A 27,198-nucleotide genomic window follows, 5' to 3' on the forward strand; every position below is an offset into this window, starting at 1 on the left:
GGATCTTGATGTTAGAGCAGCAGGAAGCCATAAAGCAGCCCGAGATGTGGACAGGTCTGGGTTTGGAGAAGACCAGTGAGGCAAGTGTGAAGGGGATGGAGGGAGGGGAGAAGGGTGGGTGGGGATCTGGTGTTGCATGAGTGGCCCAGGTGAGAGATCCTAGTGGTGCAGCCAGTTGGTGGGGATGGTGCTGAGGACAGAAGTAAACGACCTCAAAAAATCTGTGAGCAGCAAAAATTGGAAAATTTCTTTGAGATTCAAAGAACCATCTTTCAGTAAAATTGCTATCAAAGTCTAGATTTTGGTGAGGGTAGATTTGTGATATAGGGCTTGTAAAATGGCCACATAAGAAAATTTCATACCAGTAAGACAAAGATTGAATTTTTAAAATTTTGAGATGATAGATGCAATGAAGAGGAAAAATGTCTTGAGTATTTAAAAACTTTTATTTTTGCTTTCAAAGTATTCAAAGATATGCAGATGAAATCTGATAACACATGTGGATTTATAGTTCCAAAAATAATTTCGTAGTACCAAGAAAGCATAGACTCATTTTAGCAATATGGACATATCTATTCAAATACAAAGACATAATACTTCCAAAATGTTCTAAAAATATAACCTCGAAAAGGAAATATCTACCAAATATACACAAAAATACAGTATGCTTTTAGGAAAAGCAGTAGTGAAAACATGCTCAAATAAACCATATGTAAACAGCTTTAAAAGTCTTATATGTAAGGCACGAACCTCTATGCACTTTGCATTTATGAAATAGTATTTTTCCAAAGAAGTTCAGTTCACATAACAGATGTTCCATAATCTTTAAGGAATGCATACCTTCCTATTGCCCCATTAGGTAGATGGGAAGATCAAGGCAGAGAAATCATTTTATTAAAGTCACAATGAGTATTTTGAAGCTGTAACTGAACTTCAGTACATCACCCCGCACTACAAATACTAAATTAAGCACCACATATTACCACTAGAAAGAATCACACACACACCCCAGGATGTACCTCTGCGGTCATACTACAAACTCTTGACCCATCTATTCTATGGTCCACTGCCATAGAGTAAATACATTAATGAAATAAAACATTTCAGGGCTCTTTGAGTAAATGATGTCATATTAAATCATTAAGATATTCTTGCATAAGAAGTTCTGACTTAAACTACCTCTTAAAACAGAAATATTCTCTAATTTTCCAATATTTCCACTGAATGCAGGAAAACACAGTTTTGTGAGGACCTGGTTGCTTTAACCAACATTCAGCTTTGCTAACATTATTAAGCAGGTATTCATGAAACAGAAAGACAGCAAGTGGATTATCAGTATCACCCCGAGCCCCAGACACCTTACACCTTTCACTGAGAACCATGAGCTTACTCTGGAGAATTGGCAGTGGGTCTGGCAGGGCAGGTGCAGAAACACCTGGCAACCTCACCTGACTGACTGGCAAGTGCTCAGCATCCTTCATGCCATGGAGGATACAAGAGAAAACAGGCTTGTGGGGACCTTGGAAAAGTGTAAGCAGGGGTGAACCCTGGAGAGCCTGGTGTCCCAGCACTCAACTCACTTCCCTGGGTTGGACTTAGTCTTAGTAAGTGGCTTCATCTAAACAGACAGTACAGTTCTAGAACAATTGGCAGGGGGAGAGGAGAGACACCAGGGCCTAAATATTCTTCATGAGCTGCTGCTGCTCTGCTGTTGGCTTTCCAGGGATGCAGAAGCCCAAGCACCATTCTTGCAGGAAGCTAAAAAATTGCTCTTCTTGATCCTGGTAGGAAAAAAAATATGGAAAATAAATGATACCCCAAATACAAAGAATGAATTACAAAGAGATAAATTACTAGCAAAAATAAATACTAGAACTCAAACTGTCAAGGACTCTGGCCCAAGGTATGGCTTGCCACCATGAATGTGCTGTCCTTGCTGTAGACCGGGGGTCTTGTGATCAAGCTGGAATTCCTCCGATGCCCTACTTTGTTTAACTCTGTTGGTTTGGGTGCTCAGAGTTTGATGAATTGCCTAGTGGTACCAGAACTTGGGGGAGGAATAATAAAATATTCATTTGGACCTTATTCAGAAACTTTATTTGTAATTACACGTCTCTCTAAGTGATCTCCCCACCAGCAGATGCCCTTCACTTTTGCAGCTGGAAATGACCACTGGTTCTAGGCAAAGGCCAGGGATGCTACTGAAAAGTCAGGTGATAGAGTGGGTTTGAGTGCTGAGGGGGGGGTTGTGATTCCATAAGGCTGCCTGCTGCAGGAGCCGTGATTCCACATCAGACGATGCTGGGGTCTCCAGGCTGACTTGTGGTCCCTGTGAGAGTTCTGAATTCATTTTAATGTATTAAGAGAAAGCTCCTAACTTGAGTTTGAGGCTTACAAACTCATCAATTCATTAAGGAAGTGACTGCTCTCAGGACAAGGCTAAAGTGACAAAGTCCAAGTTAATTGAAAGAAGATAATCCAGTAAACAGACCTGGCAAAAGTTGTAAAGAGGACAGGAGAGAACTCCTCCACTGACAGAAGTGGTACCGAATGGCACGTGGCAGTGTAAAAGTGTTGCATTGCACTTAACACAGGCTACAAGTACCTACATTGACACTACATGGCTCTACACAGCATAAGCTAAGACCTGAGGGCCAAAGGCAGCTTTCCTATTTTCATAAAGTTTTTTTGGAACACTGCCTTTTTAGCAGAATAATGGCCATCTAAATACATCAGAACTCTCATCTCTAGATGGGTGATTGTTACCTTACATGACAAAAGAGACTTTGCAGAGGTGATTAAGGATCCTAAGATGGGGAGACCATCTTGGTTAATAGCTTGTCTGAGAGCTGGGTCATAGGAACATGGGAGGGACTCAGCTGCTGGCTTTGAGATGGCTGGAGGAACACGACCAGGCTCTAAAAGTTGGGCACGGCCTTCAGCCAAAGTAGCAATCAAGTGGGGACCTCAGTCCTGTAGCCATAAGGAACCAAATTCTGCCAATAACCCACGTAAGCAGGGAATGAATTCTCCTCTGGAATTGCCAGAAAGGAATAGGGCCTTGTGGACACTTTGATTTTAGCCTAGTCAGAGCCGCATTGGACTTCTGACCCACAGAACTGTAACATGATAAATTTGTGTTCTTTAACCCACTAAATTTTAGTAATTTGTTAGGGCAGCAATAGGAAGGGAATACAATAGCCATTCATTATGGTCCTCTGTGGCTGCCTGCATTTTTCAAGACAACCTTAAGTAGATGTGGCAGAGACTCCATAGCCCACAGATCCTAAAATATTTGCCAATTGGCCTTTGTTAGAGAAACAGCTGGTCAACCTCTGCTATTCTTACATAGAAACTGTTAAGAGCAGCTAGCATTCACTGAGCACTTATTTGACATCCAGGTCTGTCTGGGCTAAGATTTTTGTATTCATATCAATTTTCTGCCACAGGTACTATTCTGGTCCCCACTCTCAAATTTAAAAAAAGGGGGGTTGGGTGGGGAAGGAAACAGAGGGAGAGGGCTAGGGCTTAGGTAACTGCTCCTAATTGCCCTGTGAGTCAGTGGTGGGCAGAACTCAAACCCAAGCCAGGCTGACTTCAGGGCTCAGCTTGGTCATTTGCAGCACCTTGCAGAGAGCACGGATGCCCAGATGCTCACCTGAGTTCTTATCGCTGGCAGAATGCAATGGGGAGCTGCCGGCTGGGCACCAGGATACCCAGGTGCAGCATCTCAACAGGCTCCTTGTCTGTGGCCACGATGTCATATTTGCGGACGATCTAGAACACACGTGTACAAAAAAGCAGAATTACCCTTCCTTTCTCCTGCCTGTGGAGTCACATGGCTGCAGAGATCCAGCAAGGAACTTACCCAGCAGACAGCTAAGTGGAGTTGGAGCTCAGCCAAACGGCGGCCAATGCACATCCTTTTCCCAAGGCCAAATGGAAGATGTGCAAAAGGATTAATCTTTTTCTTCTCCTGAAGCCAACGTTCAGGTCTAAACTGACTTGAATCCTCAAAATTGTCTTCATTGGACCCCAGCACCTGGGTATTCAGCATCAGCACTGTCTAAAAACATGGGGGGAGGGACCCAGCATTTTAAATAATCAGAAAAGAATGTTTTAATGGCAAAAATTATAAAAGTGATGATCTTTACACATGCTTAAAATGTGCCAAGTAATAAATAGGCACAGAAATTCAGTGTTTTTACTTCCTATTCTTGGAACAACCCCATATGGCAGATTCTATTTTCTCCCCATTTTACAGATGAGGAAGTTGAGGGTCACAGATGTTATGTGACTCACTCAAGAACACACAGATAAAAGTGGAATTAGATTCAGGTCTCTATTTCCATAGGCATGCTCCCTAATTCTGTGCTACATAAATGCGAATTATAATGCTTCCTGCTATGGATTTCCCAAACAAATGCTGTCTTGGCAAAAAGTTTCAGAGAGATCTGTTGAATGTTTGGAAAGCATATCTTTCAAAGTTTTGTAAGGTACAGAATACACAAGTTCTACTTACTCCTTTGGGTAAAACATAGTCACCCAGGACTGTTGCCTTGTCAAGAGTCCGAGTTGTAAATGGTACACTTGGGGTAAGCCTGAAAACAGAAAATCAATTGTAAAGGTGGCCACTGACCAAATTCTGTTCAAAATGTCAGTGAGAATGGAGATCAGATTAAGTACATGTTCAAAACTGGGGTAGCCCCTCATAAAGTCCTGTTTTCCCAATATTCATCTCCCTTGTTGCTTTTTCTTGTCATATTGTGTTGGCACAATCCCTAGTGCCAGGCTAACCAGTAACTGCTAACAGTGGTTTTCCTGTCTCATTCCAGACTCCACTGTGTAGGTTTTTTGTGTTTCACCCTGAAGTCTGATGTTTGTTCTATATTTCTCCCATCTACCATTCTTTTCATAATATTTCCTTCTACTTTGAAGATGTTGTGAGTTTTGATTTCCAGAAAGTAGGTAAAAAGAATTTTCAAAGAACATTTTATATGAGGAGCTCAGAAATGAAGGTGACTGTGTCTTGTTAGTAATATCGTGGTCTCTTGCCAAGGAATCGCCTCAGGATCTGCAGTCATGCCCTGGTCTCCTTCAGTGTTCAGAGCATCTATTGATGTGGTCATTCCTTTAAAGGGGAGGACTGACATTCAGATTTTAATGCATTTGCCCTAATGACTTAGGGATATATAACAGAAAAGAAATGTGGTCCAAAGACTCTTCTTCCAAGTTTGAGAAATGTTTATAATCATCAAGGATAGCTATCTATGAGAGGGCTACCTTTGTTAAGTATTTAAGAGAACAGTATTCCAACATAATTATATTGGCTTATTCATACCTCATAGATTCTTTCAGACAGGCCTTTAAATATGGCATATTCTGCAGATCTCCAGCCCGTGGTGTTTGATTCTCAGGCAACACACTTTGAATTTCCTTAAGAAGTTTTTGTTGCACTTGGGGATTACGGGATAAATTGTAGAGAATCCACATCAAGCTGTTTGCTGTCTGAAACCCAAACAGATACAAACCTGAATTTCTGTAAATAAACTGCCTTAAACTACTACGAGCTAAACAAAGGTGATACCTACTGCCTTGCTTTGCAAATATGTTAGTGATTTTTTTCACATGGTCTTATTTGCTGTGCCCTAAACAAACCCAATATTTGAAAAGTCAGATTTATTTTGTGAAACATATCAATTCAGGATAGCTTATTTGCTGAGGGAATCAAATAGAATCCTTTAAATAACCAGCTGCATCAGGACATTTACAATATAGTTGGATCCAATAATTGCTTAAACACAGATAAATGTATATCAAACTGGTGGAATGAGAATAAGTTGGTAGATTATATCAGTGCTGACGTGTAGGTTGTAATGATGTTTTATTGTTAGGCAGGATGTTACCCCTGGGGGACACTGGATGAAGGATACAAGGAATGAATCTCTATTCTTTTTCTTAGAACCAAATGTGAATCTATGATGATCTTAACATAAAAAAGTTTAACTAAAATTGCTTAAGGTAAAAAATAAATTGATGTAAAAATTGAGTAAAGAGAGCAGGTCGGAGATCCTTGAAGTGCTCCTCCTAAGAGGCTTAAATTTCTATTTTTTTTTTTTTTTTGCAGTGCAAATGCACAAGAAGTGAGTATTTTTGAAACTTTAAAGTTCTTTGGGCCACACCCTGGGAAATTACCATGGAAATGAAAAGGCATTCTCAAAGTTTCAGCCACATGCAAAGAGCCCTCATAGGGGGATGCCAACAGCAAAGAGGAAATGCTAGCGCTGAGCTGAGGGTACAGGAGGACCTGGTCCCCTTGGCCCATTCTAGGACCTCCTTGGGCACATTGGTGCAACCAGCCATTACAGCTTTTAGCTACATAATAGCCACCACCAGTGGGCACACATGTTTATTTTTTAGGCCTTAGCTAATTTAAGTTAAATAGTCCCCTAAAAATGGTCACAGTGTCCTTCCCTCCGCAGACTCGAAGACACTGTCGCCAAGTGCCATCTGCCACTCACTTAGATGAGCAAAGTGCAAGGCAACTCAGAGCCCATGGCTATTTATTATTTTTGGAAGAAGATGCCTCCAAAGTAGGCTTCTGCATGTCAAAGGACCGGTGGCCTCAGCTGCAAATAAACCTGTGGTGGCATTATTATAAGAGTCCAATTTACAAAACAGGAAGAGGGTGTAGCCACCAAATTAGAGGCACTCAAAGTTTTCTGATTCTCCAAAAGCGACTTTCAGAACAGCTGAGACTAAAAAAGAAATGGAGATTGTGTATAACCATATCAGTCAGCTCTTCACCACAAGTACCAAATGGAGCTCCCGGAAGAGGTGCCATGTGAGACCAACTGAGCATGTTAAGAAAGATGCAGGGGCCGGTTGGAGGGGAAGTGGTCTGGGAAACCTCAAGGGCACAGGCTATCCCGGCTTGACCTCGGGAGGAGACCCATCTCCTTAACTGGCCTGCTTCTACTCTCCCTGCACTAAGTTCCTTCTCCACCCACCAGCCAGAGTCCGCTTGTCAAAACAGAAATTGGACAGGTGACTGACTCCTTTGCCTAAAATGTTCCAAGAGCTTCTCCTCATGGGCGTAATGAAACACAAAGGCCTTACCAAGGCTCACGAGGCCTTGCAACCTCCAGTTTCAACTCCTATCACATTTGCTCATTCTCTAGCTTCAACCCTCTGTCCTCCACAGGGCCTTTGCGTGTGCTATCCTTCCCTCCCTGAAGTGCTCTTTCACCAGGTTTCCACATAGCTGGATCCTTCCCTTCATTCCAGAATCAACTCTGGTATTATTTCCTCAGAGAGGGACCCCTAGCCCCACTCCCATCTCTCAATATCCTTCTGATGACTTCCTCTGTGGCACATGACACTAATTGAAATGATCGTATCTGTTTGATTGCATGTCTGCTGTCTGTCTTCCCACCAGCATATGTGTTCCCTGAGGCATAGGACTTTGCCTCTGGTTCATGATGGTCTCTCAAGGACCCGCAATGGTCCCTGGCACACAGAAGACACTCTATAAAACCTGGTTTCTTTCATTTATTCCTTAAGCATTTACTGGCCACCTAGCACATGCCAGGCTCTGTTCTGTACAGGAGTGCACTCAGTCATTGCCCTTACAGAGCTTAACAGTTGAAAAAAATAAAAAGAAATGGAAATTTTAGTTCTATCACTCTAAGAAACCTTTTAGGGTTTACGATTCAATAGGAAAATGAGACACAATGAATTTTTGCCTGTATCAGCCACTCGGGCAGAGGAGAAAAGAGGATGTGACCTCTGGATGGAGAAAACCCTCCTCTTTCTGTGCACAAGAAACACTAGGAAAAAAGAAAATGGGAAAATCAGCAAGCTGACTTGCCTTCTGAGACACTTTAAGGTGTGTGCACTGTTGGATTTATGGGGAATATCAATATGCATCACTCTCATGATGGCTCGAATATTGACTCAAAGACAACTAAACACACCTATGTGCATTTGCCAGTATTTGCATTTGGAATTGGACTATATGGAGTATCTACTATGAGTGTAAGCCATCCTGGATTGAAATAAACCTGCTTATTTCAATTAGAATCATACTGTCTCAAACTAACTATGTCCAAACTTCCAAGCAGGAAAAGCATTATTGGCCTAGAGCATGGTATTTCAATATTTTTACAATACATATCACCTGCCACGGGCAAGCACTTTGGAGTAACATATGCAATGACCTAAAATAATCCAACCTTAAAAAACTTTACTGCTTCCAAATCCCTGTAGTAGTTTGCATGTTTGTCATGGCCATGACCAGATCCTATTCTGATTTCTGTCACTGAAGCAATGATGTCTCCGCCATATGCTCGCAGCTATACCTTTCGTCTCCCTGCACCATCAAGTGCAAGACTTTGGAGCTTCGCTAAGCTGATGCTCAGTTAATCTTGGTGGAAGGAGTGAGTTGAAAGACTACCTCAAATTCTTGAGGAAAACACCTGCACAGACTGTGCATTTGGCAGACTGGCCCCTCCTTACCGTTTCTACAGCAGCCAGCTGGAGCTCTGTGACAGCCGCGTAGAGTTCCTTCCTAGAAAGCTGACTGTGCTGGTAAATATCACAGAGGAAATCAGCACCAGGCTGTTGAGAGTATTTCTCCAGCTGGCTGTTGACACAGGACTTGACTATTAGAGAAGAGAGAGGGAAAATAAAAAAGACAGTTTAATATTAGGATGAGGAAAGAACCCGAAGGAATCTCAGAACAAATCCTTGCAAAATCTGGAAAGTCTTTTCACGCAGGAAATTTGCTAAATAAGCTCGTACTGCCTTCCTGTGAGGCTGGCGAGAATATCTCAATGCCCATATAAGCAAGGTGCCTCAAGATGCCTCGGGCACTTTCTTCAAACTCAGACCCAAATCAGGGGTGGGGGCCTGGAAGTCTGCATTTCTCACAGGTGGCCATGATGCAGATGCTGCTGTTCTGTGGCCATATTTTGAACAGCAAGAGCTCAGAACCTAGGAGGGATCAGCAGATGAGGAAGTGGGAGCGGGTTCCTATTCAGAATCAGAATTTTGGACCCAATATTACTAAACACACACACACACACACACACACACACACACACGTACCTACAGACCCCATACATGAAAATATAGTGCCTGTGCCTGTTGGTAATAATGGAAAACATAGAATACATCCTAGGTACCGGTCTCCCTCCCTTTGATACAGTGTGCAAGCAGCCCCAGACTAACAGTGACGATGAGCTCAGTGACAGGGGTCACAAATGAGTAGAGAGCTTGAGTCCTGAAGCCCTTCTGCCCAGCTCCAAACTCTGGTTTTGCCAGAACCTCACATGTAGTCTTGGGAAGTGTCTCAGGCACATCAGTTGGAGCTCATAAAGGACCTACCATGGAGTTTAGTTATAAGGATGAAATGTGTGAGCGTGAACCTAGCACCAAATATTCCCTCCATCGTGTAGCAGATATGGCAAAGCCCTACCCACTGAGGTACTGTGACATGCTAGGTCTTCGTGTCCTCTGTGTCGGGCTCAGAACGGCTGCATGCAGGTAGGTTTTACCATTGTTGGCTCATTTAAGAGACCAGGCAACACAGGATGACGCGGAGACAGCACTTTGGCCAAGCTGCCATGCATAGGGAACCCAGGGACCTCTGACTCCAAAGCTCTGCTTTTAGCCACTTTCAGTTCCCGAAGAAGACTGTAGAAAGCCACCTCTTGTCTTTCTCTGAGATTCATCTACACTTGTGTATTTGCAAAGCTTAAAGGAATCAGGAGGGGCGACTCCACAGAGAGGTCAAGGTGGCTGACCCAGGAAGGCCATTCCAGCTCTTCCCCAGCTGGGGCTTTGTGGGCCCAAAGTGAAGGGCAGCCCTCGTACCTGATTTGAAGATGGTGTCCCAGGCCAGCGTGTGGGCCTGCCAGACCTTGGTGTTGAGGCTCCTGTGCAGCTCGACTGGCGTGACCATCATCCTCCCAAACGTGCTCATCATCTGTGAGAAACAGGAGCACCTCTTCATTCCAAATTCTCCTCTCCCTGGAGGTTGCTCCAAGCCCTGCACTCTGTGCCTCTCCGAAAGCCGGAATTCAAAGGTGCCCCGCTCTCTCACACCGATCCCAGGCACAATGCATACGCCCCACTTCCCATGAACATCAAAAGCAATCTTGGGGTGACTTTCCACTGTGTGTTTAATAAAAGGTGCTAGGTCCTATGACCCAATTAAAAAAACATATAAAACCATAACTTTCATATTCACTTCAATTTCAAATAATTTCCTAAGCTCGGCCATTCATTCCAAATCAAATTCTACCGCATCCACACATACCTAAACCATTCAAAAATTTAAAATCTGAAAAATTTCAGGCACTTTAAAAAATTTTTTCCTTAACTGAACATTAATGGGAATACCAAAAAATAGGTATAAGGTCGATTTTTATTTTGCTAAAATGACCCTGCGTAAACAAAGCAATAATGGGTTTAACATGCTTCTGAATGACATGGGCACCTATGCACATACTACGTTAAAATACATTATCCACATCAAGGTAAATAAGCTAACTTGAAATAAAGCCTTGGCATATGCCACTGTTGGGAGACAGTGCCATGCACATGAGCCTTGAGGCCACTCTGTCCTGTGAGCTGTCCTCATGCAAGGGCTGCTTACTGTTTTGATGGCCGCGATGAAGTTCAGAGCATCTTCCCCGGCATTCTTCTGAAGGAGCCCAAATCTCTTCTCATATAACACGAGGCAGATACCTATTATTTAAAATAATCGTGACTGTTACACAAGCTCAGCCACACTGGCGTTTATGATTAGCTGGCTCTTAAAGACTTGATTCTGTGTCTCATAAAATTATGTTTTTGCTAAGGAACATATGACTCAGAAATCCAAGAACATCAAGGGAAAGCAAATGGTCTGAGAGAAAGGGGCGTAAGCACTCTCCTCCCTTTCTAGAAATCGTTTCCAGCACAATGAGCCACCCCCTTAGTCTGGGTCTCGAAGGTCACCTGAAGATGTAAGGCAAAGGTGGTGTCAGGGGCCAGCTCTGCTCTGCCTCCAGCTCAGCTGGATTGCTGAGCTGTTTATTGGATTCTGCTGCCCCACATGGCCAAGGGGAGGCCATGGACCAGCTGAGCAGCCAGTACCTGCTAGTCCTGAGCCAGTGCTTTGTTGACTTTCCCCATTTAATTATTTTATTTAGGCACAGTCTTTTTAAAAATAAAATTTCCAACTCCATTTCAAAAGTTTTAGATACAGAAAAATTGAAAGATTAGTATAATCGATACCTATGTCCTCTGAGCTCGGAAGTAGTTATTGTTAACATTTTGCTACAGTGACTTTCTCCTAGGGCCAATGTATACATTAAGTCTTTGTGTGTCCCCGTGTGCTGAAAGTGATTTTTGACCTTTTAGATACTTCAAAATTAAATAATTTAGCAGATATCTTCTAAGAATAAATACATTCTCCTATGTAACCACAATGTCACTAATACCCTGAGAACATTACCCATTCCATGATATACCCATGTGCCCATTTTAAAATTTCCCTCATTGTCCTAAATATTGTCTTCTTAACTGTTTTCTTTTATGATCCAGGATCACTGCTGTTGCTGCCTGATTTACAACCTGGGTCAAGAGGGTGAACCACTGGCCTCAAGTCCTCCAGCTGAGAAGCAGGGTCAGTGCGAGCCACGGGTTTCCAACCACATCTTACTTTCCAAACTCCCCCAGTAGAGGACAGCCTTTCATTTTGGAGGAGGAGGTGGTGGGGGGAGGGGGAGGGGGAGGAGGAGCTGGGCCTTCAGCACAGGGCTGCACCCCGCAGCTGAGGGCCTCCTTCCTCCAGGCTTCTCAGGATCCAGGTGTGAATGTTAATCCACCTCCGCCCAGTTTTCTTTAGTGGGCAACTAAATGCCTTGGATAGTCCTCAATCTGGGTACTTCTAGGGGTCAATTTGCCAAACATCCACGTCATGTCTCTCTGTCAGTCTTTGCTTTTACTCCTCTTTCCCTTACACTATGGATGTCTTTCTTGCATAAAGCTTTCTAGGGTGCTGAGACGACAGGTCTGGAACTTGAAAGGTGGTTGATCTGAAGGGGGAGACAGGTCTACAAAAGCCCCCACCTGGGGGATCCCTGCCGAGCCCTCCCTTCAGCAGCCAGAAGGATCCAGCAAATCTGACAAAGCCATCCCCTGCGAAAGTCACTCTACTGTGGCTCCTGGCTGCTCTAGGCTCAGCTCCAACCTCCCGTCCCATCCCATCCCATCCCATCCCATCCCATCTATAAAGCCTCCAGAGCGGCCACTGCCCTCCCCCGTCCCCTGTCCTCCTGCGTTCCTCTCCACAGAACAGCTACAGCTTCCAGGACGCCTTTCTGTGTTAGAGTCTGTAAATAAGTCAGGATGGCGGCTGCAGCCGGACTGCGGCATTTCTGTCCCTTTCACGCAGCACTTCTTACACTGGAACATTCCTCCTTCCCTCACTTTCCACCTGGTAAATCCCAGCTCTCCATCAGGTCTGGAGTGTCACCTCCTGGAGTGTCACCTGACCAAGGCTGGCCTAGGGAGCCCTCATGGCTTCTCCCACAGCCCTGACCTTCCTCAGCCCCTCTGACCTTCCTCAGCCCCCCTGCTGCATCCCCGTGGGCAGCGAGCTCATCAAGAAGGGGTCCCCCTTGAATTCCCAGGCTGAATCTTAAGGAAAGAGCGCCTGTCCCCATCTTTGGGGAAACCCTCCACGACTCCCCCTCTGAACCTGACAGAGGATCAGATTCTCCCCAGGACCTACTGGCTCTGGTGATCCGGAGCCTCCTCTTCTTCCTGTCTTTTTGGTTTCCACAGCCTCCCCACCCTGCTCAGCACAACTCATTCACACCAGCATTCTGGAAGTTTCTCAGACACCCTGTGAGTGTGCATGCTTCTACCTCAGGGCATTTGCACCTCCTGGCTCCACTGTGGGAACACTCACATGCAGATACCCCAGGGACTTGCCCTTCCCTTCCTTCAGGATGGGGCTGTCTCCTTACCGGAGAGGACCCCTCCCACCTCTGGTTGTCACCGGAGTGAGATTTTATCCCCCAAACCACCTACAAAACCAAGCGAGGGAGACTGCAGACACTACTCACTTTCAAAGGACCATTTGTTGAGCTCGCGGTACAGGTCTTCCATGCAGCCTCTTTCATCACAGAGCTCATCTATCCTTCCCATAAAATCAGCCAGCACCTGCAGAGCAACCGGGAGAGATCGCAGTGAAAGTCATGGAAGGAAACAGGGTTCAAGCTGAGGGTGCTGAAGGGTTTGCTCTATCTGTGTTCTCTGCCCCAAGTGTCTCTGTAAAGCAGCACTAATTACAGGATGGCCTTGGGAAGCTGCCAGGCCACACCACCTTGTCCCTGGTTATCTCCTGAGCCCTTCCTGAAGCCACCCCAAAGCTTCAGATTCCACTTTTGATCTAAAAGTAATTCTGACAATTTAAGAAAAAAAAAAAAGCATTTCTCCTTATCAGAATGAGGCAGGGAATTGGCCTCATGTCCCTGGCAGGGACATCACCTTGAGGACGGTGAGGCTGTGACTGTGCTGAGGTCTGCACTCCACACTTCCATATCTGGGCAAGAAATTGTCTCTTTTTTTGGTTGGTTGTTTTTGTTGAGTATGTTGAACTTGGAACCAAATCTGCAAATCCTGGATGCAGTGCTCTCCAAATAGCCCAGTGTCCTTGGACAGTCACATAAGCTCTCTGTATGACAGTTTCAAACACCAATATTTTTGGTGACGAATGCCTTATAGTTGACGACGGCTGTAAAGTACCAACCACTGCCCGGAGTGTGTGCTCTCAGCTGACCCACAGAGCAAGCCCGGGAGGTGGGAGGCACTGCAGCTACGGAGGCTCTTTAGGGAAGCTAAGTCACTCGCCCACGGACACTTAGCTGATTACTTGCCATGCTTGACCCTGGAAGAAGGTACATGTGACTCTAAAGCTTGCAAATGTAATCAATGGACATGTCTAATGTTCTCACATAGTGTATTAAAAAGCATTTTGAATTTTTTTTTACCACTAAAGAATCAAGAGATTTCACATAAATGTATGGATTCTCTACTACTTGTCAAAATAGTAATGATGAGGTTATTATTACAAGGCGACACTGGCTGTGTGTTCCCACGTGGCAGTAATTTGCTAGATCTGTGGCAGCCATCCATGCATGTGGGCATGCACTCTTCTGTTTGCTGAATTCTTTATGGGACCTGCCTTACTATTCGGTGTTAATTATCCAGCTCCTGGACACTTCTAAGTTTGCAATCTCTCATCTATATGATTCTGTCTGGGTCCAAGTCCAGTTTAAAACAAACATACAAAGGTAACAGTAGTAACAAGAGATTACTTAAAATCCCCTTTGGCCTCCTGTTGGCTAAAGGATATTGTCCAAATACTTCAGCAGGGCATAAAACCATTGTCAAAGCCTCCTGCCTATCTAGTCACTCCAGGGAAAGCCTCGGTTCAGGTGCATTGAATGCTGTTCTCTAAACATAGGGTGTCTCTTCCCATCCCTGCATTTTCAGATTGTTCTCTCTGCTTAAATGCTTTTCTCCACCTTATTTTTCTTGTAAATCCTACTTATCCTGCAAAACCCAGCTCAATGTCACTACCTAAGTCCTTTATAAGCACTATCTCATTTAATTCTTCCAGCGAACATGTAGGGTAGGAACTGTTACATCCATTATATAGATTGGGAAACTGAGTCTTAGGAAAAGTGACATAGCCAGTGAGGGAAAGTCTGGAGCTTAGATCCAAGCCTGGTGAGTACCAAAGTCTGTGCTCCTAATGGTTGGGGAACCATTAAGTATTATTTTTAAAGGGTTTGGGGGAGAAAGGAATGAGGATTGGGGGAAAGAAGGATGGAGAGTGAGGTAGAGAAAAAGAGAAGGCCCTGGAATTGTCCAGATTGCATGCTTTTCCCTCTACACTTTGAAGGTATGAACTGAAGCTCCATTTACATCCCTCTGTCCCCAAGAGACCCAGAAAGCTGGCCCCAGTCTGCAAACCTCATTGATTTTGTTGTCCAGCTTCATAATTTCCACTGGTTTCATTAGTTTCTTTTGAAAGGCACTCCGCACCCTCTGCCAGTCTTCTCCTTCCCTGGGAGAGGAGCAGGATTATATTTAGAGCCAATGAAAAGAAGGGAATTGTAGAAATAATTCCAGGTACAACTTCATGAACCATGAAAGCAAATGAACCTTAAGAATCATGCCAAGAAATATGCACCAAATGTTAGCATTAGAATATTCGGGGCTGGTTTGACTATAGGATAAAACAGAAACCTTTCCTCCTAGCCCAAGACTGTATCAGGAAGGTGAAGCCCAGATGAGTTGGGCTCAGGGCTTTGGGTATGCCCTTCTGGACCTAGGGCTGGGAGGCTGAGGGCCTCAATTTTCACCAATAAGAGCCAACTCCATGGATGTACCTTAGCCAGCAACTTGGGTTTGTTTGAAAAAAAAATCCGTTTTCAACTCATCAGCTTGTACATAATAACCAGAGAAAAACCCCCTCAAATTTAGAATTTTGCCATTGCCTCCAAATGATAGCATCTTGTCAGAGAGTCACTGGAGTTGTGAAAAGTCCATACACCTTATGAACTTGCCCCAAGGCTGACCACATAGCTTATGAAGCCCCAAGTCTTATCATGGTTTCCAATGACAATTGTATCTTGAAGAACACAGCTTCTAGGTATTACAATATGGGGTTAAAGAAAAGTGCTACTTGTTAAATGTCCACAGTTAAAAACCAGAGGAACCACATCATACTGTGGCGTTTATTTCTCTAGAATGTGACCTTGGCACCTGTCCTTATCCACCCTTGCAGAGACATAGCTCTTAACCCCAGATCCTTTCCAGAAAAGAACACTGTGGAAACAAAAGAGGATAATTTCCAGCTTTTGAGTTTATGGGGGTGGGGGGAGGACATCAGGGAATTTTAAGGGGTTCTTTTGTTTGTAAATTATTTGTCTGGCACACTGACTTCAGAGCCTTATTCTCTGGAATAGTCTGAACACCAGAATTCGTGTGACGTTGCTTTTGAGGGAAGGCTGACCTGCAGGAGAGCAAGTACTCTCTGCTGCCTCTTCCCTGGACCCATTCTATTCAGCGGCGCAGGATTGCACTTCCTGCAAGTAGGGGCTTTGGTTTTGTCGGGCATGAGAAATACATCACTCCAGGGAACTCTTAACTCCCGCCCCTTCCCAACTTCCAGGCACTTCAGACCAAACCACCTGTCTGCGTTCTGCGCACTGGACTTACAAGATCAGCAGTCCGTAGCCCTCCTTGCGGTAGTCGCGATAGGCCTTCCATGGCTTGATCTCCAGCCGCTGGGGATACGCGCTCTCGGTGCGGTACAGCGCTTCCAAGAGGCATGGGGAGCCCAGATGCACTGAGTCGAAGGAACCCAGCTTCATTCGAAAAATTTTGCCATACTTCTTGTGGTACTCTACCTGCAGCGGGTAGAGCGAAACTTTGGAGTAAGCGCGCATCCTCCGCAATCCCAGGAACGCTGATGACTCCTGCAGCTAAACCAGTGCACCAGTGCACCTGAGCGCACCGAGCGCACCGCGCGCCCCTGGCCTTGCGCCTTAAGGAGAGGTTGAAGCGATACTGGGAGAACAGGGCAGGGCAGGGAGCAAAAGGGAATTGGGGCATGACAAAATATTTACCAGAGTGTCATGCTGTTTCTTCAGGCCCCCTTTCCAAAGAATTTCCAGCAGACTGCCCAGCAGTGGCCAGTTGGTGGGACCCGGCAGGGTGTCCGCGTTCTGCGTCTCACCACGTGGCATCAGCGGACAGAGGGGCACCTCTCGCGGTGGACCGGGCGCACACGCCCTAGATGTCATGCGTCTGGGGGGCTGCCCCAGGCTGCGCAGCCCCTGCTCGAAGGCGGCAAGGGAGCGGCTCATGCCAAGGAGGGAGCTCATGGCAGCAGCGGAGACGCGGGGCATGGGAGGACCCAGCACTGGGGAGGGCAAGGCTAAGAGTTGTTATCGGGATCTGGGGGCTTGACGATTCTGGGAATTTCAGGGCCAGCCGATTGACAGAGGAGGGTAGAGGAGGATCAGGGAGCAGAAGGGACCTTGGAGAGAATGCAAATGCGGCAGCCTCCGGTTGCAGCTGCCAGGGTAGCGCTGGCGACAGGGGCTGAAGGAGCGCTGCCGGGGTTTGGTGGCTCTTGGAAGAGGAAAGGAGCCCCGTGGGTCCGCGGTTTGGTCTGCAAGTCTGACTTCTAGGGTCTGGAGCCACAGATGGGAATGCCCAGGAGGGTGAAAAGGATGCTGTTGGCTCTGTCGTTTCCTGCTGTGCCTCTCCATGCTCCAGTCCCGGGACCATGTATTTATGGAGACAGGCAGGCCCTGAGTGGCCAATGAGCACTCTGACTAGGGCGGAGTGGGCCCGGGCTGGCCAGGCCCCAAGGGAAGTGGGACGCGGGACGCGGGGGAGGGGGTGGTGGTGGTGGTGGTGGAAAGAGGATGGAGTCAGCGAGGTGAGCGAGTGCGCCAGGGTCGGGTGACCGATGCGCTGCTTCTGGGGCGGGAGAGCCGTGGACTCCACCCCGGAGATAACCCTGAGGTAGGCACTCGAGCCAAGTTCACCGGGTGCGCGCTGATGCGCCTCCCCGCCCTCCCTTTGCGGGCAGCAGCCTGCAGTGGCTGCAGCCTGGCGCTTGCACAATAGCCATCCTGGGTGGCGAGGTCTCTGAGTGCGGTCTGGGAAGGGTGACGGCTCCTGCCAAGGGCGCGCTGCCCGCTCACCTTCTGGAGAGACAGGCTTCCCCAGCCTGGACTGGACTTCCTTCAGAGGAAAAAAAAATGACTTTCTGAGCCTCTGCAGGTGGAGAGGATTCGAAATTCACTAAAATGCATGGAAAGAATGGATTTCACCTTCTATTCTTGGGCAAGAGGACCAATTGAGTTTCCTTCCTGGCTGCTTCATTTTTGGTTGTTATAAGGATTAAAGGAATTCTTCACGTAAAGTGCCTACAACCTAGTCTTGTCCATGGTCACCACTCAATAAAAAATGCTGTGGTCATTATCTCCTCAGGTGGTTATGGAATGTGCTGTGAGGGCATAGCTTGCAATGGCTGCCACCTCCCCCACTCCCCTCAGCCCCCTTCCTCATGTGCATTGACATTTCACAAAGCAGAGACACTCACAGGTCAAACCAGGCCCCTCAACCATCCCCACCACCTCTACAAGGTCCATCCTAAGCCCAGCCATACACATGCTCCCAAACACACCTTCACTAGCCCAGAGTACAACTCACCTTCATAATTCAGAAAGGGAAGTTAGAAATTTTTGTTGATTGTGACTCATATTGTCGTGTTGCTGATCCAACATAAAGTTCCCAGCTCCCAGGGAGGAGGTGAAACTGTTTCCTCTCCCAGTTTCCAGTCACCTGAGTGGTTGTTTTGACCTAGGATTAACAAATCCTTCCTTGATAAGTCTCTTGTAAACATTTAGTTTGTTTCTTGAAAACCCTTTGTTCCAACTTGAGTTGGAAAACAATCATTTTAGATTTGTCCTCAGAAGTCAATGACCTTATGTTAATAAAAATAAAAGCCATTGAATATAGAGTTTATGTATAATTATTATATCTATTTATGCATGATAGACTAGATATTACATAGCACATACTAGAGATTTATATAGCTTATGTAATATATACTATATAGAATATGATTATGATATAGACAACATTATATATGTGTGTCATATGTTATATATTTTACAAAAGAAAGCTTTGTTATATAGTACACACACACACACAAAGCTTTCTGGAATTAGTGAAAAATTAATTTTTCACTAGGCACAGAGCTGGACATATTTACATCCATTTTTGCATTTTTGACTTCATTCTGATGTCAACAAAGAACAAAAGCAGAAACCCAACCCCATGATGCTTAGAGAGTTAAATAATTTGCTCAATGTCATAGACCTTAGTAGTGGCCTAGGTGGGGTTCACACCCAACATTTTCTAGTTCCAGACTAAGCCGGTAATATAAACAGCATATACATTTTGTCATGTTGTATCATCTTTTCACAAACATATATCTCAGGAATATTGAAAATAATCCTTAAATGAGAATATTTCCAAGCAGGCATGGGATCAGAATGACTACCATGGCAGTGTCAGGGGGCAGTGTGACATGTGACATGAATATCTTATGTGTTGAGAGTGGTTAAACAAAAATGCACCCCAGAGAAGGTCCATTTAGGTCTCCTCTGTGTGTCCTACTTGTGACTGCACATAGTGGATGCTCAGCGAATGATGACCCGTGACTTTAACTAGGGAGTATTCTTTCCTCTTGCTCTCAGCAGGTGTGCTCAAGAAGAAGGGGAAGCATTTGAAATTTGCCAGGGTCTCCTAGGAGTTTAGTGCTATATTGTTTCCTGTATTCCAAACAGATGCTTAGAAGTGCAGGTAATCATTTCTAACATAACAGCCAATTGGAAAAGTCCTGTTTCTGGGGAACTGGTTTCTCTTGTTGGAGGGAGACAGTCTCTAATAATTTTAATACTGACTTGCAGAGGGAAGTACAACTAGCTCTAGTTCATTGAGGACAATACTTACCCATTCTTGACCAGGTACCATTAAATAAGAAATGACTGTTTTGAGCCCTGTCCCAGGAACTCACCACTCCTCCCTTGGCCCATCCCTCAGTCACTGCATATGGAGCCTCTGTGATTCCCTGGGCAGGGATGCTGTCGGGAATCCCTAATGAGAGATCTCAGAGAGTCTCATAAATGCTGGGACAAGCCCAGGCCCTCTGTCTGGTTCTGGGAACTCTCACCAAATCCTGGATGGGTAATTACACTCCAACCCTCATTGCAAGAACCACAGATGGCAGCATGTGTGCATGTGCACATGTGTGCACACATGTGTGTGGAGGGCTGGGTGGAGGAGTGTGTTGGAGGGCAAGGCTGATTTCCCTGTGCTGAGAAGTACCATGTGTGAAATGGAAATATAGTTTTGTGCTTTGGACTTGGCTAAACTGAGGTGTGAGTTGGAGATCTTCCCTTTGTGGAAACTCGGAGGACTGCCTATGTATCAGCTGAATGGACAGTGTCAGAACCGACCTCACAGTGAAGCTCAAACATCCTGGGAATCTCAATGGCAACAAGAGCCGCTCTCTCAGGGGTCCTGGGGGGAGGGGGGACAATGCACACAGAATTCTTGGCATAACAAAGTGCCTAGAGACTGCTACCTCCTAGTGTTCTGGTTTGCAGGCCTCAGTTTTTCCAAACTACATAGAAGGCAGGCAACTTAGATGCCTCAGTTACTACACTTGGGTTCAACTGAAGAGTTGTTTGACTGGGGAAACTGATCATAGGACAAACACCTGCTGGTGAGTTCAAATCCTACCTTGGCCACTTAGCAGCCAGATGAGCCAGGGAGTCTACTGTCCCTGTGACCTCCTTCCAGAAGCGGCGCTAAGGGGAGCACCCAGTTCCCAGGGCTTTTCTGAGGACGACAAAGCGCTGAGAGACCTTGGTGCAAATGTCAACATTACTGTGAACTACAGGGCCTGGCCTTTCACATCACTAAGGCCTTAATCTCCACAGTATGTCTCTGGGGTTCTCTGCCCAATTAGACAAACCTCAGAATTATAAACATTGTCTCCTTGTGTTTTGTCTCTCCTAGAGCACATGACACAGGGCTGCTTATGTTGGCCAGCACCCAATAAGCAAATAATAGGCAATTGATTATTGATTATTTCCTCATTCCCAAGTGAGAAGGAGAAAGATCAGTGTGAATGTGTCCTTTGTTCTCTGAGGGAACTATTGGTAAACCCTGGAGGACTTGTTTGGGTGTTGTATAGAAAGCAGTCCTATAAGACAAAAATAATAGTTTGGGTCCCAACAACTTGGGTGGAAGCCATACTCCATTGCTCACTAGCCAGGTGGCCTTGGGAAAGTTATTTTATTTCTATTTTTTAGCTCTAAGTATATCTTTATTTAAAAATTCTGTGGTAATGAATGAATGGAAAACCTTGGATAAAAAAAAATTCTATTAGTAAGTTGCTATGATAAATGAAGCAAGACTTGGTTACATCTAAATAGTTAAAGGACAAGTTATATACTTTGTGTTCAAAGATTTAAAAAATTCTAGAATATTCTGGTTCAAAGCATTTATATTTTTTGATTAATTGTTTTTTAAAAAAGTTTATTTGTTCTTTTTAGCTATACATGACAGTAGAGTGTATTTTGACATATGATATGTACATAGAATATAACTTCCCATCCTTGCAGTACATGATGTGGAGTTACACTGGTCATGTATTCATATGTGAACATAAGAAAGTCATGTCCAATTCATTCTGCTGTATTCCCTATTTCCATTCCCCTCCCTTTCCTTCATTCTCTTTTCTCTAATTCAATAAACTTCTATTCCCCCACACACTTACTGTGAGACGGCATCCACATACCTCAGAGAAAATTTGGTCTTTGTTTTTTTTTTTTTTTTAGGATTGGCTTATTTCACTTAGCTTGATAGTCTCATTTCATCCATTTATCAGAAAATGCCATACTTTCTTCTTTATGGCTGAGTAATATTTCATTATATATATTTATATTACATTTTTTATTCATTCATCTGTTGAAGGGCACCTAGGTTGGTTCCATAGCTTAGATATTGTGAATTAAGCTGCTCTGAACATTGATGTGACTGAGTCACTTTAGTATACTGATTTTAAGTATTTTGAATATATATATATATATATATATATATATATATATATATATATATGTTAACTGGGTCAGTGGTGATTGCACTGTAAGTTTTTCTGAGGAATCTTCTACGGCTTTCCAGAGTGGTTGCACAATTTGCAGTCCTTGGGCAAATGAAGTAGCTTCTCTGAGCCCAGTTTTCTCATTGGCAAATTGAAGGTTATTATACTCATGTCTCTGGAAGGCAAAGATGAATGTTTAAAATATCAAACTGAAACACCAAGTGCTTGCTTGGTTTATTTCTGAGCAGTTGTATTGGTGAATTAAATTTGTAATTCAAATATAATGGAAAAAAGTATCTGACATCTCCCAACACGTATCAACATGGGAAGAACTTTGGAACAGATTCACCATTAAAAGAACAGCTCCATTTCTAAGGAGAAGAACAATAGTGTGTGAGCCCAGTTAATGGATCCTGTCGTAACTGCTGCAAATCACAGTTTACGAAGGAGCTTCTGTGTGTGTCAGGCTATCTTTGCCCACACAACAGTGCTGTGCGGTGCTAGTTCCCATTTTGCAGTGAGGAAACCTCTCTTTCCTGAAGATGTTAAGCAGACCTGGGTTTGAATCCACCTTGCTACACATGACCGTGTGGACCACACCAGTTTACCTCATCCTCACCTATACAAGGAGAATGACGCAGTGGCTGTTATATATCACCATCATATTATCATTGCAATATTATCAGATGAAGGTTACAATGATGTGACTTAAATTCCAGCTTTGTGCAGGATGCCAGCTCCCTGTCACAAAACAGCTATTTGTCTCGTTCTCTGTTCTAATCCTGTTACCTATAAGTAGGCCTGAATCTCCTTAGGTGCTCAATAAATATTTGTCAAATAATACATTACAAAAATAACAGGGAGTAAGTGCCTTGCTTATTATAGCTATTCTTGTTTAACTGACACTATAGTTCAAGTGAAACACAGCCCCTGTTAAAAAGTGTCTATGAAAAACCTTATTATAAAGAAATTTTGTGCTTTTTTTCTTTTCTTTTTCAAAATATCTAGGAAAATAGGGTTCTATATGAGGAAGATGTGCACTCTTTAAATAACAGACTATCTCCTCATGAAAATGAGAAATGATTAAATGAATTAATATGTGTGAAATATTTTGAGTGGTGTTAGCATTAGCTGTCGTTATTAATAAAAACTCTGGAAGATGTAGATGTAGTTATCTGATCCAGAATCAAGTTAAACCAACTAATTAAAAAAAGTCTATGGAATTTTACAAATTCCATTGGTACCATATGTGTTTCGTAATGAGCTTAAAGATTAGGTCATCACATAGATATCTGTGCTGTGTGCTTCCTCACATGATATAACTTGGCTAATTCCATCAATGTGAAATTCAGAGAAATTCCAGGACAGAATTATTATCACCAATTTTGTTGAACCCAAGTGGTGTCCCTCCTGTAGAGGGAGGGACTTCCTTGACACATCTTATGTGGCTGCTGACTTGGATGGAGCACCCTTGAGCACTTACTATTTTGTTGGAGCTTAATATGAACCAGCAAGCACACACCTGGACAGGTGAGTGGCACCCGAAGGAACTGGTAGAAAGCACCTCCATGGGTAGGATGAGTAACTCCAGGAGAATATGCAGACAGATGACATTTTTTTTTGTTAGTGATCATAAAATAGGCCAAATGAACAATTCTGAACGAAGAAAACTCTAGAAGAGCCCTTTTGTCTTTGGAAAAGAAGAGTTCAGATGGCAGAGTACTTCTGCAGCCTTTGTATGGTAGCAGTTGCTAAGATGTCCTTACAGCCTGAATTTTATTACTTGATTATTCACAGAAATCAACCAAGCAACCTCCTAGAGGCAACAGCAAATGGTGAGGAAGTTCTCAGGGTGCAGCACTCACTACTGCAGCTTGAATAGAATAATGCGGGATCTTGTGTGTTTACAGGAACTCTCAAAGATCCCTCTAGATTAATGGGACTTTCCACTGAGAGGTGGTAATGCACATTGAATCTACGGTATCTTATTTTTACTCCATTCAGTTAGAGTGGTATTCTTTGGAAGTGGAGTTATTCAACAGGTAGTTATTGAACACCTACTATGTGCCAGGCACCATTCCCAGCACTTGGGATAGTGATGAACAAGACAGGCATGGTCCCTGCCCTTTTGGATCTCATATCCTATTGGAGGAAACAGATAGCACATGTGTAAACAAAGAAATAGTGTAATTCCAGATAGGCATACAACTGACACTTAGCCCAGACTGAAGTTCTGAACAGACAGCCTCACCAAGCCCTGGAGGAGAGAGGAAGGGGCCCCTTCGCTTGGCAGCTTAAGGCTCAAGGAGACCCCCACACAATCACACAGAGAGTCCTGATCAGAAGCAAAAATATGTTATTTATCCTATAGACAAAGGCACAGTATTTTCTATTGTCATCTCCAAATCTAACCACCCGGTGGCTCCTGGCTGCCATGTTCATATATGATAGAGGTGTGTTGCTATTTCAAGGTAATTTAGTTCAGTGGTGCAGGTGTGGAATTTAGGGCTCTTTAATATTCATGCTTTATTAAATAAGAATAAAACTGACCAGTGTCATTAGTGACCTCTTTAACTTTTCCCAGTTCCCAAGTGCCACAAGCTTCTCTGGTGTGTGTGTTGAAAGAACCTTGGTCGAATTCTCAGTCGCCCCAGTGTTGCCCTTAGAAACTTGGGTCATTTAATCAACTAACCACTGCACAAGTACCCTGAGCACCCATACGTTTGGCTGCCTTTCTTCTAGGCCCTGAGAAATCTACTGGGCCTCAGTATGTGCTCAAATAATACAAAATACAGCTGGAACCTGATGACCTTTCTCGGGTTTCACTGGCCCAGCGATCTAGTTCTGTTCAAGGAATCACTTCTCCTCTGGGGATTCCTGTGCGGATCTTGTGTGCCTGATCGCATACTCCAAGGGAGAGCCCAGAGTTTAGGGCCAATCTCTCACACTGCAAGGGAGAGCCCGGGATTTAGGGCCAATCTGTGTGTCCCATCCTCTTAGCTGAGGTGCATTGTGTCTATCCGGAGTGCATCCATGTTCCAGGTCAGTCACACCAGAGTGCCTCTGGGGACTTTACTGGGACAACTCAGAAAGGGAAGATCTTCCCAGTGGGAAGCTTCCTGGAGAGTCCAGGTTTGCTGTCGGCCACCAAACAGGGAAGGCTGTCTTAATTGCCAAGCCGGCACAGGCGGAAACACAACTAAGAGATGAGGTGAAGGCAGGGAAGGAAGCAGAAGGTCAAATTCTAATGGCAGCATTTGAGACCATCCATCCAGCCTGGTTCTTGGACATTCTCTTTAAAATTAGGGAAAATAATATTTATCCATTGCATTATTATAAGAATTAAGAAAAGTCAATTGCTGAGCACAGAACTGGGCAGAGGATAGGCCCTGGATTGGTTATTATTATTCGGTAGACAACATGATATGTCTGATGTCCCATGCTCCAATATGGGATTATTTGTGTTCACTACATACGCTCCTTTCCAAATCGCCCACAGGCCACGGTCGTTCCCATCTGTTGCTCAGTTTTTCCTTTTCTCACCTCTGCTGGAGATGAGTGTCAGTTCAGCAGCTGCAGCCGGTTTGGGTGATTATGAATCGCCTGGCTGCTCTGATGCACCTGAGACACGAAAAGACTGGTTCCTGCATCCCGCTCTCCCACCAAGCTTAAGAAAGATGAAAGACGCAGCTGAGTTTAGGAAGACTCTAAGCCATGCAGCAGGGCAGCGCGATGTGAATTCCCAGAGCCACCTGCCTGTTCTGAGACTGCCCTTGCCCTGCCTTCCCACAAAGAAGGCGAATAACTTGTAGGGGTTCCAATCACATGGCTTGATTTGGATGTGAAGAAAGAAAACATTTACACGGTGGTAGGTGTGTGGAGATTTCTAAGGCCAAGGTATAGAGAGAGGGCAGAAGAGCCTGAGGGCAGAGAAGCCCACAGTTCTCAGTGCAGCGTTTACCTTTTTTGCCCAGTCAGTGGGAACACGAGACAGGTGCTCCACCGCTGAGGGGCGTGGCTGAGTTGGGTGCTGTCTCTGAAGTGAGGCCCTGGGTGCAGACACTGGCAACCAGCCCTGGTTAATTTGAGGCCCCTTCGGTGGTGTGGTGGCTGGAGGATGCCCCACTGTGGGTGACAAATTCAGAGCCACAGATGCACTGAGCCACGTGCTCACCCTCCCCTGGGTGCCGTGGCAAGAGCATTTCTGGGGTGGAAAGTGGGGCTCTGACACCCCTTGGGGGATTCTCCTTATCTGTCACCCGCCGAGCTTTGTGGTAGGAAACAGAAATCTTTCATTACTCTACATCTTCTCACCTGGGAAGAGACTGGACTCAGCCAGGTGGTCCTCAGGTGGGTTCCGTGTATCTGCAGAGCCCCTGGTGACTCAGAGTTCTCCAGAGGCTCCTCACCCTCATCTTGGAGGTGGAACTGGCTGGGAACTAGGGTCTCAGAAGTCTGTTAATGGCATAAGGTAGTTCAAGTTTGTTTTGATTTCTTGACAGTCAACAGGAACATGGGACTCCAAGATGTTTGAATCCTTGAAAGGAGAGACTTAAAAGAACCTAGAGTACAAGCTTCCACATGAGAGTTATCAAAACTGGACACCCATACTTTGGGGAAATGGATGATATGGGCTACACTGTGACTGGCTTGGGGTCTCAGAGCCCAGTCATATCTCGTTGGTGAAGATGGGATCTTCCCTGAGGGAGCAGACAGTTCCACTGTTAATTGTTTCAGGCACAGGCCAGTCTTCAGCTAAGCAAAATCTCCAGGGGGACTTTGAGACACTGGGTCACCTTCTGCCATGGACAGAAAGTCAGGACACAGGTCTCTTTTAGGGCTTGAGGTCTGGTTGGAGCCCATTTGGTATCTGTACGTTAGTTTCTGCTTGAGTTTTTCTTGAACTCTCCCAGCAGTAAAACCTGTCTCTGATATATTATGGGGCATCCTTGGGAATCACGGGCTAGGATGTTCAAGGGAGCGCAGTGTACATTCTGACAGCAGAGTGGTTGCATCAGAGACAAACACTGGCAACCGTGAGGGCAGGTAGATCATGTTACAGCACAGGCAGGAGTCAACCAAAGGGTAAGACCTACCCCAGAATGCACCATATGGCATGCTGAAAAACTCCAGAAGTAACAGGTAAAAATTTGGTGAGAGAGGGATTAACACCAAACAACAGTTTGGCTTATATGCAATAGACCCAAGCAGAATGATATTCAGCTAGTACCATATGAATACCGTGGGATAATTTAATAACTTTCTTGTTTTCAAAGTCTTAAGAATCAGATTACATAATCATTTTTCTTTCTCAAATTAGCAGATGAATTAATGTTCTGGTACATCTTATGGACATCTTTGCTTGCGACCCAACATGGCTTACAAAGTTCACCTTCCCTGGTTCACAGTTGGAGCATCTGGTGTCAAACACAGGT

The 27,198-nt window shown here is 44.7% G+C and overlaps 1 protein-coding gene across 1 annotated transcript; it reads right to left on the reverse strand.

Moving 5' to 3' along the window:
- Positions 1-427: 427 nt before the first annotated feature.
- On the reverse strand, positions 428-17,355 carry LOC107137340 (1,25-dihydroxyvitamin D(3) 24-hydroxylase, mitochondrial). The gene is made up of 12 exons (XM_015479747.2): positions 16,698-17,355; positions 16,288-16,478; positions 15,037-15,130; positions 13,122-13,218; positions 10,661-10,752; positions 9,877-9,988; positions 8,518-8,663; positions 5,342-5,508; positions 4,523-4,601; positions 3,869-4,066; positions 3,659-3,777; positions 428-1,781 (listed from the first exon to the last, which is right to left on the reverse strand). Exons 1-11 carry the CDS (start codon positions 16,977-16,979, stop codon positions 3,667-3,669), a joined length of 1,569 nt encoding a protein of 522 aa, XP_015335233.2. The 5' UTR covers positions 16,980-17,355; the 3' UTR covers positions 428-1,781; positions 3,659-3,666.
- Between the last annotated feature and the right edge of the window lie 9,843 nt (positions 17,356-27,198).

This window comes from Marmota marmota, unplaced genomic scaffold, assembly GCF_001458135.2.
Source record: "Marmota marmota marmota unplaced genomic scaffold, marMar, whole genome shotgun sequence".
NCBI lineage: Eukaryota > Metazoa > Chordata > Mammalia > Rodentia > Sciuridae > Marmota > Marmota marmota.